At 32.8% G+C, this 13,187-nt stretch overlaps 1 protein-coding gene across 1 annotated transcript in view; it reads left to right on the plus strand.

The window, feature by feature from the left end:
* Nucleotides 1–13,187, plus strand: part of SPATA1 (spermatogenesis associated 1) — a 52,438-nt gene that overhangs the window by 6,341 nt on the left and 32,910 nt on the right. Inside the window, 5 exon segments of the mRNA XM_036854247.1 lie at nt 70–231; nt 5,203–5,309; nt 6,823–6,940; nt 9,580–9,633; nt 9,725–9,956. Coding sequence (XP_036710142.1) covers nt 196–231; nt 5,203–5,309; nt 6,823–6,940; nt 9,580–9,633; nt 9,725–9,956 — 547 coding nt within the window. The 5' untranslated portion in view covers nt 70–195.

Genomic DNA, 13,187 nt, shown 5'->3' on the forward strand with positions numbered 1-13,187 from the left:
CTTATCAAGTTTTCATTTTGAGTCTAAAGCCTTTTGTGTTTTTCTGTTTATTTTTTGAATGAATCAAAGACCAGAAATGAGTGGAATGCTATCTTAAACAAGCCAAAAATCTGTTATAACCTTTATTAAATACTACTTCAATGAAGAAAGATTAAAAAAACCCTACAAAATTACCCCATTCAGACGTTGGTGAATATGTCCCTCAGTCCAAGTCGACCTTCCTCATCAGAGGTAAGAAAATCTTTTTACACTAAAATATGAGAAAAACCTGCTTATCATTGGATTTGAAAAGTTTTGATAAAGCAAAAATATGGATTATATAAAGTATTAGATACCAGCTCCACTGTGAACCCAACTTTGTGTATCCCAGTACTTGATTACAGTTCTCGTATCTCTAAGGACCCCAATTATACTGGGACCTCCAATGCATTGATCCTATCACCTTTTTTTGTTTGTTTGTTTATTCCTCTTCTCGGGATGCCTTCCATGGCTGGCTTAAATATCACGGAGCACTGTTTTTGTTTTCTTTTTGGAATTTTTGAGTTTTATTTATTTTTTTATACAGCAGGTTCTTATTAGTTATCCATTTTATACATATTAGTGTATACATGTCAATCCCAATCGCCCAATTCATCACACCACCACCCCCACCCCCCTGCCACTTTCCCCACTTGGTGTCCATACGTTTGTTCTCTACATCTGTGTCTCTATTTCTGCCCTGCAAACTCACGGAGCATTCTTGATCACTCTCTTGCACATACTTCTGACTCCTTGCCCTCTCATTTCATTGTACTCCTTGACAAAACAAAAACCCTGCTTAATCTTCTTCACTTATTCTTCACATATACCTACAGTGGAACATGGCTGGAGAAAAATATACCAGCATAGGACTATTCTCATTTTAAATTAATGACCATGAATCTCAAGTGGAACTTTTTGCTAGTAGGCAGTAAGACTATCTCCCACTCACTCATTCACTCTTCCACTATTCTAGATAACTATTTCATACCTTCTCAAACCCCCAATACCTTCTTCTCATTTTCACTTTAAATCAACTCCAGTCAAGCTTTCACTCCACTATTCCACCAAAACTGCTCCGTTAAATTCACCTTTACATTACTAAATCTATTGCTTAATTCTTATTCCACATATGCTTGATCTGTGTGTGCACAATAGTTGACACTGTTGATCACTCTGTCTTCCTTGACATAATTCCTTCACTTGGCTTTTAGCATACACATTATCTTGGTTTTCCTTCTACATTCCTTGTTATTCATTCTCAGTCTTCTTTTCTGTGTCGTTTTCTTCTTCCTGATCTCTTGATATTGGGGAATTTCAGGGGTCAGCTCTTTGTTCTCTTCTCTGTTTGCACTCATTGTGATCTCATCCAGTCTAGTAGCTTTAAATACCAACTTTATGCTAAGTATTCTCACATTTATATCCCCATCCCAGCCCTCTTTCCCAAACTCCAGATTGATATTTTCAGCTGCCTACTTGAAATCTCCGCTTGGATAATCAATAGACAGCTGAAACTCAGTATGTCTGAAACTGAACTACAGTTCTCCCCCCAGCCCAAACCCGTACTAACCATGACCTTACCCATCTCAGTTGATGGCAAATCCATCCTTTCGATATCTGAGGCCAAACACCTTGGAGTCATACTTCACACCTTACTCAAACTTCACTTCTTGGACTCTAGCTTCAAATTATATACAAAATCTGACCACTTCCCATCACCTATATTGTTAGCATGTTAGTCTGAGCCACTATCACCTCACACTTTAATTATTCAAATAACTTTATAACAGGTTCCATTTTCTTGTCCCTTATAGTCTGTTCTATTATCCCTTTAATAATTATTAAATATACAAATATTTGGAAGTAGAGCACTATGTATGCCCAAATGTGAAGTAATATGTAATACAGGGTATTATGAAGTATTCTTACCCCAGTTGATTAACACGTGTCAATTGAGGACTATAAAGTCAACTCTTTACAGGAGAGAGAAGGATTGGAGAAATAAGTTAAATGACACCTTAGGAGTTAATAAGGTAAATTCAGAATGCAGAACAGCCTGTTAAACAATTGGTCCAGTCTCTTTAAAAAGTGCCATGAAGAGAAAAAAAAGCAGGTCTGGAAAACTCTTCCAAATTAAGCTTTTTAAAAGTTGTGACAAAGGGGAGAGGGAGAGAGGAAGGACAAATTAGGAGTACGGGATTAATAGATACATACTAGTATACATAAGATAAATAAGCAACAAGGATTTACTGTATAGCACAGGGAATTATATTCAGTGTCTTATAATAACCTCTAATGGAATATAATCTGAAAGAAAATAACTGAATCACTTTGCTGTATACCTGAAACTAGCACAAATTGTAAATCAACTATACTTCAATTAAAAAAAATAAAAGACGTAACAACCAAATGCAATATGTTATCCTTGATTGAATTCTAGATTGAAAAAACATTCTGAGGACAGTTGGACAATTGGCGAAATTTGTATATGGACTAGATATTAGTTGACATTAAGGAATTGTTAATTTTCTTAGATTTGTATCCGGACTATTCTATTTAAAACTGAAAACTACTCCCTCTTTTATCTTCCCAGTTTCCTTGCCCTGCTCTACTTATTCTCTTTTCCCAGTACTGCCCACTTTCTGATTTGCTATATCACTTACCAGTGTTTTATATTTAATGTTTATTGTCTGTGTCCCTCACAGGACGGAGACTAGTCTGAGGAAAATGAGTCACTTGCCTTTGGTGCAAAACTTAAGCAGGCACCAAAAAATTAAGTAATTAAGATAAATATTTTAATAAAAGATTATTAAAATGAAAAATTAATGCAAAAACCTGTGACAAACAAGATATCAACATTTTAAATAGAAACAGGATCTAATAGTGCTATGCCTAGCCATTTTGGAGCCTGAGGCAAAAGGCAAAATATGTGCCCGTCTGTATACCTTTTAATGTATTTTTATTATTTATTTATTTATTGTAAAATAGTTATTTTTATTTTTACTTATTTAAAAAAATTTTTTTAATCAAAGTATAGTTAATTTACAATATCATGTAAGTTTCAGGTATACAGCACAGCGACTCAGATATATATATATATATGAATATATATATATATATTCTTTTTCAGATTATTTTCTCTTATAGGTTATTGTATAATATTGATAGTTCCCTGTCCCATTTAATGTATTTTTAAAATAATACTTTTAGTAAGAATATTATTGATGAATTTGCTTCCATTAAAGCCAGGATAAAGTTGGGTTTTGATATAAATAGAATGTTTAACCTTAAAATGATGTTGTGAGTTTTAATACAGGCTTTCAAAATTTTCAATATTTTTTCAACTATGTTGTTCTGGAAAAAGTTAACCATTAAGAAATGTATTTTTTAAAAAGACATGTATATAGCAGTTCATATTTTTCCTTTCTACTCAGGCTCTAATAGTACCATTCTGTCTTTAAATTTATGATATTTTATTCATCATGAATTTTTTGCATTGAATAGATTTATTTATTTATTTATTTATTTATTTATTTATTTTATTTTTGGCTGTGTTGGGTATTCCTCGCTGCGCATGGGCCCTCCCTAGTTGCGGTGAGCGGGAGCTACTCTGCTACTCTCCTTTGTGGTGTGCGGGCTTCTCATTGCGCTGGCCCCTCCCACTGTGGAGCACAGGCTCTAGGCATGCGCGCTTCAGCAGTCGCAGCACACGGGCTCAGTAGTTGTGGCTCGCGGGCTCCAGAGCACAGGCTCAGTAGTCATGGCACATGGGCCCATCTGCTCCATGGCATGTGGGATCTTCCCGGGCCAGGGCTCAAACCCGTGTTCGAGGGGGATTCTTCCCATGTTAGCAGGCGGATTCCCAGCTGCTGAGCCACCAGGGAAGTCCCTGAATAGATTTTTTTAAATATTATTTATCTTGATTACTGAGGTTTTGGTACCCCTTTAAATTTTGTACCTGAGGTGAGTGCTTCACTTCCCTCACCCTTCTTCTTGTCCTGATACCTCATTAGAATATCAGCTGCGTGCAGGCAAGGATCTTTGTTTTATTCACTACATATTCATAGTACCTAGAACAGTGCTGGCACATAGTAGGCATATTTGTTGAATGAATGAATAAATCCAAATTCCCAATAAATTAATTTACTTCACAAAATGTGTCAAAGGCCAGGAAATGTTTTGTCAACTATATTTTCTTTGTATTGCTTCCTCTTTCCATTATAGAATGAAAGTCTATACACTTTGAATTATAATTCATGAATTGTTATAAAATATATAGAAGTAATTACTTCATCTATAAAAGAGTAAAATGTTTAGTTCAAGAAATATTTTTTCTCCTGTAAAATATTAATGCATTTATATAATGGGCAAGGCCATATTTACTTCAGATTTCTGAAGGTTTTACAAATATTTAATAGTATTTATAGTATATATATATATATATATATATATAGTATATATAGTATATATAGTAATAGTATTTATAGTATAGCTTTAATATTTAATATTATAGTATTAATATATAGTATAGCTTTAGCTGTTAATAGGAGGGCATAGTTAGAGAATAATCTTTTAAATGCCCTGATATTCAAAATACAACATATAGGAAACTTCACTATTCCATCTATTCAAACATCTTAAACTGTTGGTTAATATTCTGACATCAGAACTACACAAGTAATCTGCTTGGTCTATAAAAACAACTTGAGCAAAATACTCAGTTCAAGAGCCATTGTCATTTCCTATAAAAATTACTAATAAGGTCATATTTACTTAAAATTTTTAAAATTTTTCTCAGATACTTAATATCATAGAGTATAATCATTTCAATGCTTTGACTTTTAATATACATGAATAGCAAACTTTAATTAGACTAAAAGATAAGACTTTATTTGCTGTAATTGTTCTGTTGTAGTAATCTAAATATTCTTCTCAATAGATGAATTCTAACTGAGGTCATAAAACACTAATAGGAAAAAGGGTAGTACATATAAGCACAGACAAGCTAAGCTTACAGACATGCCCTATGTGAAAACAACCATTCCTTTCCCCATCACTGGTCAGGAATAGGAATATTCCATGTTTATTTCAATTATGTTTATTAAACTTAAAATTCTAGAGGACATCAGTTGATTTTTTTCACTTTAAAAATATTTTAACTGATTTTATTCTCAATTTATTCAGTTGGTGGAACTTCATGTTTTTTATGTCCCTGAAGGATCTTGGAACTATCAGTTTAATACCATTTCAATACAAGTTGTTAACAAATTAATATTAGCTGGATTTATAAGGCAAGTATTTTGTAGTCATGTTACAATGTGCCTGAAAAAGCAATTTTCTTTTTTCTGCAGAGAAAAATGCTTTCTGGAAATTCAAAAATTCTAAGTGAAAAATATCTTATTCATGTGATGGATCCAGTCCCTGACTTAATGAATACTATCAATAAGTAGTGCTATATAACAGTTAAAAAGTACTATAGGAACAGATGTCACTTAGCCATAGTACTGCCACCTAGGAAACAGAGTATAACCTGTGTATTACTATGGCTATACCCAAGGAGAATTAAGAGAGAAATTATCTGAAATTAGAAACCTGTTGAAGAGCTGTGAATAGTGATTAAACCAGTATATCTACAATGACTTTTTCACTGAACTATTTAAAAATAGAAACAGAATACACACACACACACACACACACACGTGTATATATATACACTTTTTTTTTTCACATTCACAGAAACACACATGACACTAACTGCCTGTTATTTTTCTTGAAGACACCTCAATCTTCCTAATTTTCCCTATCATTTTCTTCAAGCACACTAACCTCCTTTCTGTTCTGGAACACATTAGACATGGTCCTACCTCAGAACCCTTGTACTTGCTGTTTATTTTGTCTAAAATGCTTTTTTTGCCTTTACATATGCTATCTCATCTCCTTCATGTCTTTGCTCCAATATTACTTTTTTGTTTATATCTTCTCTGATCGGTGTATTTTAAATTGCAGTTACTCTCCCTTCCCTGCTTTATGTTTCTCTATAGTACTTAGCAGTGTCTTATGAATTAAATTTTTTCTCTTATTTTGTTAATTTTTCACTCCCACCATTAGATTGTATGGTCTGTAAGGGCAAAGATATTTGTTTTGTTGATTGCCTTATCCCCAGCCCTTAGAATAATGTCTGACACAAAGAGGGGCTCAATATGTATTTGTTAATTGAATGAATTAATTATGTAATATTCCCATAAGATCCTAGAAAAATAAGAACGCAGAACAAGAACATAAGTGATGGCTTTAAATTTTAGTTGTTGAGGAATGACGTATCCCCAGTGAGCAAAGATGTGGAATCTGACAACATTTGATCATCAAAGAAAATTTTAAGCACTAGCTAATCCTGTCAAACTTCCAAAATATCTGTGGCTAAATCCTTCTTTAATATATGTATAAAATTATATAAATTTCATTGCAAAGTTTTATTTTAACAAAAAATTTGAAGGTAGATGAGAAAAGTAGACAAGCATTTTCCTTTTTAGTACAAAAAGGACTTTTATAAACAGTGTTCATTTGCATAATTTTAAAACTTAATGATTTTATTGATTAAATGACTTTTAGTCATTTATTTTAAAAAATATTTACAGCCTTCAGGGCTACAAAGTACCAGGCAATGTAGAAACACAATATATTAAGCTATATATGATACATAAAATTAGTCTTTGGGTTCACAATAGGTGACTAAAGTTATTAAATCTTTAGTACAGCTGAAACCTATTTCATTTTACATTATAAGGAAATGTCATGATATTTCAGAGTATCTCCTCACCTTACTTTATAAACCCTGAGGGAGCGACTCGGTGAGTTCCTTGGTGAAGATCCTGTTGCAGAAAAATTTTTATTTCTGAAATGCATTGGAAATAATCTAGCTGTAGTAAGTTTTCTTAATTTTTTTCCTTTTGATTAAAGAAAAGCATACCTTAAATTTTGTTTCTTAAATGCTTATCAACTCAACTCTTTAACATACTGTGCAATATGTGATCTCAATCATAATGAAATGGAAATATTAAGCACACACGTCATCAAGAAAAGATGGTCCTTTCTGGCATATTATGGGGCACTAAAATATGGGAGTATTTTTTTGTGTGATTTCCTTGGGAAGAAAAGAAAGACTAATTTTAAATGTGATCATGTATTTTTAAATTTAAATAACAGCGTTTAAAAGCTTTTTAAACAAGTACTTAGGTTGTGGAAAAAAATGGATTCTCATTGAGGTCACAACTAGCCTTATTTGATATGAAATGATGTGACTCCAACATAACTGCATTTGAGGGGACGGGAACCAGCTATATTCTCTGTTGAATACTCCTATTTGTAGCTTGAGTGGCAGAATTTTCTAAATAGAGAGTTTTCCAAGCTGAAATTCTCAACCAGCAAACCATGAGATCTCAAAGCTTCTGGTTTCTTGTATTTATATAAGGTTTATTTCTTTAATCAAGATTTTTCCATACTTAAACCCTTTAAAATGCAGTATATTCCTATTCTATGCTAGTTAACATATCATTATTATGTATTTGCTTATGCGATTATTTGTTTAACATAACTGCCATTAGACTGTAGCTCCCTGTGAGCAGAGACTTTATTTTATTCACTACTGTATTTACAACCAGTGCCTAACAAGGTGTTTAGCACTTAGAGGCATTTAAATGTTTATTGAAAAAATTAAATAATGAATGATAATGGGAAAAAAAAAAACATTTCCCCCCAAAGTAGAACTATAAAGGAATTTGCTATGTGGAATTCTTGGGCTCAGTAGGTAGATTTAAAGTTTTTGTCATTAGAGTTCTGTTTAGTATAGCAGAATATTAATTTGCTGATCATTAAGTTAGTTTTCCTTAATCAGGGAAGGAAAGGAACAACCCTCATAACTTTTTGTTCTTTTTCATGATATGTAAAATTACAAAATACCAATCACAGAATTCTAGATTGGAAGGGACCTAATGGCAATTTAAGACAACTTCTAAAATGCTTCTAATATCAATATTTTATTATAATATTTTCAACAAATATTTATTGATGTTCTTCTGTATATAAAATGAGAAAAAAGAATTGACTATGGATCCTGCTCTTAAAGAATATTCAGTGTAGTGGGGAAGATAAAATACATAAATAATTAAAATAGCATATTCTGTATATTTAGAAGAAAAAGAGACTGCTTCCAGCAGGACAAGAGGGGAGATGGAGAACTTTAAGGAAAAAGTGATCATCAGTTTAGATTTTGACAGATAAATATTTGATCTTGCAAAGATGTTGGGTGGGAGAAGCTTTCTGAGCAGAGAAAATACAATGAGCACAGAAGTGGCAAAGGAGGCAACTCTAGGGAAAAGTGAGTGGTTCGGTTTTTACTAGGGCATTGACTGTGTGAAAGGGAATAGTAGACAACAAGTTGTAAAAGTTGTTTATTGAAGGTCTTGAATGCCAGATTAATGAATTTGGATTTTTTTTTTCTGAAGCTTTGGAGTTTTTGAGCAAAAGATGACATGATGAGAGCCTTAAGAAACTAGAGACAGGAATTGTAACCAGGAGACTTTTGCAGTGGTTAGGCAAGAGGTAAGGAGAGTCTCAGGAACAGGCTGCCTCTCAGATTTCATCTACTACTATTTTCTCCTTGGTTCTACACTTTAGCCACAAAAATCTTCCTTTGGTCCTCACATACAGCGAACTCATTTCTATTTTATCATCTTTGTACTTACCTGGAAATCACTTCCCCCAATTTTCAAATAGCTTGCTTCTTGTTTTCATAATTCAGTTCTCAGCTCAATTATTATCTTTCAAAAATGGCCTTCTCTGACCACCTAGTTTTAGATATTCTTTCTCTGAATTCCTCTCTATTACATCACTGTTTTATTTTCATAAATCACATATCACTATCTTAAATCACATTTATTTAACATCTACTCTCCCAAGTAGAATATAAGCTACATGAGAGCAGGGACTTTGCACTGTTTACAGTTGTATCCCCACCATGTAGAACACTACCTGACACATAGTATATACCTCAATATTTGTTGAAAGAATGAATGAATAACAAATTAACTCTATGGGCTGAATATTTAGGAAATAAAGTTTACAAAGTTGGATTCTAGAACCAGACTACCTGGTTTTGAATCCCAACTTGAAAACTTCCTATTTATAAAATCTTGGGCAAGATGCTTAACCTCTCCTTGCCTCATTCTTGTCTGTGAACTACAGACAATATGTGTGCCTATCACATGGAATTGTGAGGATTAACTGAGCTTTATATGTAAAGCATTTAGAATAGTGCCTGGCACTTAGTAAGTCCATGCAAGTGATAGCCATAATTATTATTATTAAATGACATAGAATTTCTATTATGTTTAGTACAGTGAATAGAAATAGGATTATATTCTACATTTTCTAGAATATAGCCTTAATTACTAGCTTTTTGATTTGATTTTTATGTCACAGAAATATGCCGTCTGCAAGAAAGTGAGGGTAAAAGTAATTGAAAAATGTTACAGAAGCTTTAATTATTTCCTCATTTATTTCCAGGTGAAGGCAAAGCAAGAATCAGAACTGAAACTCAAATCATTTGCTCCTCCATATGTATGTAACGTGACATTTTAAACTTATACTAATTTTTTAACTTATTTTTTAAAGTATAAACTAATTTTTTTTAATTTCCTGTATGTTTTAGGCTCTTCAACCAGAATTATATTTGCTTCCTATAATGGATCATTTAGGAAATATTTATTCAGCATCATCAGCAGTTTCTTTAGATGTGCAACAGACTAATAATGGTGTTGCTGAGGCTGATGGAATAATACACAGACCACTTAGTGTAACTTTGTCAAAGGAAGAACCTGGAACAGATCCCAGTTGTTTAGAAAACACTTTGAAAAAGCTTCTTAACAAGAATCAGGAAGAAGGTGATTTCAACTGGAATGGGAAAGACAAAGAGGTTGTTATAGTACATTTTAACAGTCAGGTCTGGGCAAATTCTGGGCAAATCTAGCCTTACGAATATAGGCAGTATAAAAGGAAAGCTACAATTCACTACGGGGATTTTAAAAAATAGTTTCACCAGTTGGGAGGAAAAAAAGACAATTTAAGTACTGTTCGAAAATAAAAATAAAATCAGGGCTTCTCTGGTGGCGCAGTGGTTAAGAATCCACCTGCCAATGCAGGGCACACGGGTTCAAGCCCTGTTCTGGGAAGATCCCACATGCCGTGGAGCAACTAAGCCCATGTGCCACAACTACTGAGCCTGTGCTCTAGAGCCTGCAAAAAAATAAAAATAAAATTTAAAAATCAAATAAAGTCAAAATACTTACAGCACTTAAATAAAGTCTACCACCTTTTATAATAGTTTCAGATAAAGTTAAGGCTAAAGGAGAAAAGAAGAGAAGTTATTGTTTCATAAAACTTTCGTATTATTATTATAGTTCAGAAGTATCTTAGCCAGGAAAACAGTATCAAACCAAAGCAAAACAACTTTAATGTTGGGAGACATTTGTATTTCAAAGATTTAAAAATTTTTATATGGTTACACCCACCAATTTACTGATAATTCAGTTCTTAAAAAGTGGTAGGTAATTTAAAAAATCAAAATTAAACTTATAAACATATAAATAAAGCTGGAACTACACTCTAAGAATCGATTGAAAAAAAGTCAGTTGAATTTTTTTACCATATTGCATACAGCAAATAAATTGTGATGGAAAAGCAAATATACTAAACATTTATGAATTAAATGAATTCCCCCCCAAAATAATGACAACATTCATTATAGCTGCAAAATACACTTATTCTTTTTTTTTTTTTTTTTTTTTAATTACACTATACTAGGTGTGCTTTATTTATTTATTTATGGCTGTGTTGGATCTTCGTTTCTGTGCGAGGGCTTTCTCTAGTTGTGGCAAGCGGGGGCCACTCTTCATCGCGGTGCGCGGGCCTCTCACTATCGCGGCCTCTCTTGTTGCAGAGCACAGGCTCCAGACGCGCAGGCTCAGTAACTGTGGCTCACGGGCCCATTTGCTCCGCGGCATGTGGGATCTTCCCAGACCAGGGCTCAAACCCGTGTCTCCTGCATTGGCAGGCAGATTCTCAACCACTGCGCCACCAGGGAAGCCCAATACACTTATTCTTAACCAGTTTTTCTTCATCTTCAATTATAAATTATTACATTCTAAGTTTATAGTATACCTAGTGATATTCCAAACCTAGCCCCTTCTTTAAGCGTAGGTACATTTAATATGCTCAGTGAGAGTCTTTACCTCCTTCTTTATCTAGGTATGTCCCTGCAATGTTAAATATGGCTTTCTAGTCATGGTATCAATTAGAGATTAAATGAAAAAACACCTGGGAAAAAATTCAGAGTAGAATCCCACTAGTCCTGAAAAGTACAAGATGAGGTAGCTAATGAAGTAGGCAATTACCCTACATAAAGTTGTGAGTAGTATCATATTTTATACCCTGGGCTACTGGCCAAGATCTTGAACTATGCTATTGATACTTGCACAAAACCCCAAAAAATATTTTGTTGAGAGTATTTAATCCTATGAATTTTGTGTAAGTGTAATTTTTAAATAGTATTAATTTCTTGGTGCTTCACACCAAGAATTTAAGTGAGAACCTAGTGTATGCTCATTTTTAAAAGTTCTAGAAAGATCAATGAGTATTAAGAAGAAAATAAGGATTAACAATAATTCCACCATCCAGAGATAGCTGTTAGTATCTGTTAGTATTTTGGTGTATATTCTTCCAATTTTTTTCAGTTCTTGCTCAAATAAATATTTTTTAATTTTTAAAAAATGAGGACACATGCAAACTCTTTTAAATCCTCTTCTTTTATTTTAGAATATATCATAGTCATTTCATACCAATAAATATAGATCTATATCATTATAGAATTCCCTTGTGGTATATTTGTTTATATAACCTTGTATTAATGTTCTTGCTATTATGAATAGTGCTGCAGCAACATTTTTCTAAATACAGCTTCATGCATTTATCCTGTTATTTTTTTTTGGAGTTTAATGGCTGTTTCTAAGGTAATGTGTTTGTTTGTTTGTTATTCTTATATTCATTGGTTTTATTTTTTAGATTCCACATATAAATGACAACATACAGTATTTGTCTTTCTCTGACTGGCATATTTCACTACGCTTCTTATAAGAACTTTCTAACCTTGTGTGTCTCTTTCTGGTCACATCTTCTTCCTTCCCCAATAGAGATAACTACCACTTTGATTCTCTGAGATAATTATTTTCTTATTTTTCTTTATAGTTTTACAACCTGGATATGTATTCCTTGACAATAATTTAGTTTTGTCTCTTTTGAATTTTATTTAGACAGAATCATATTGAAAGCATTTTATTTGGGACTTTCTTCTTTTACTTGATATTGTAATTGTAAGATTCAATCATGTTGTCATGTATAATACTATTTCATTTCTTTTTATTGTTGTATAACATTTTATTGTATGACTGTATCATAATTTATTTACCTCTTTTGCTGATGGACAGTTGGTTTCCAATTTGGGGCTATTACAAATACTCTATTTTCTACATTCTTATACATGACTCCTAAATGTACATGTGTGCAAGAGGATCTCAAGAGAGTATACCTAGGATTAGCATTGTGTGCACATGTATAATTTCCATGTGTTTTCCAAAGTGGTTGTACCCAGCAGCAATGTCTGAAAGTTCCTGTTGAACCATAATCTTGCCATTCTGTCAGACTACATTCTGAACAATTTGTTCAGATCTTTCTTCCAAATCTACCTTATTCATTCTCTCTTTAGCTGTGTGTAATCTGCTATTAAATGCTTACACTGAATTTTTAATTCCAAATATTTTATTTTTCTTTTCTAGTGGTTCTCTTTGCTTGAACATTTTTTCATACATTTCATGGCCATTTGGATTTATTTTGGTAAATGGTATATCTTTCTCCATTCTTTCACTTTTGTCTGACTTTATATTCAAAATGGGTTTCCTGTAGACAGCATGTATTTAGATCTTAATTTTAATCCAGTTTGACAATCTATGCCTTTTAATAGGGGTCTTTAGACCATTTATATTTAATGTAATTATTGGTTTTAAATCTACCATTTTATTATTTGTTTTCTATTTGTCTCATCTCTTCTATTTTCTCTGTTT

The sequence above is a fragment of the Balaenoptera musculus genome, chromosome 1 (assembly GCF_009873245.2).
Source record: "Balaenoptera musculus isolate JJ_BM4_2016_0621 chromosome 1, mBalMus1.pri.v3, whole genome shotgun sequence".
In the NCBI taxonomy this organism is placed as follows: domain Eukaryota; kingdom Metazoa; phylum Chordata; class Mammalia; order Artiodactyla; family Balaenopteridae; genus Balaenoptera; species Balaenoptera musculus.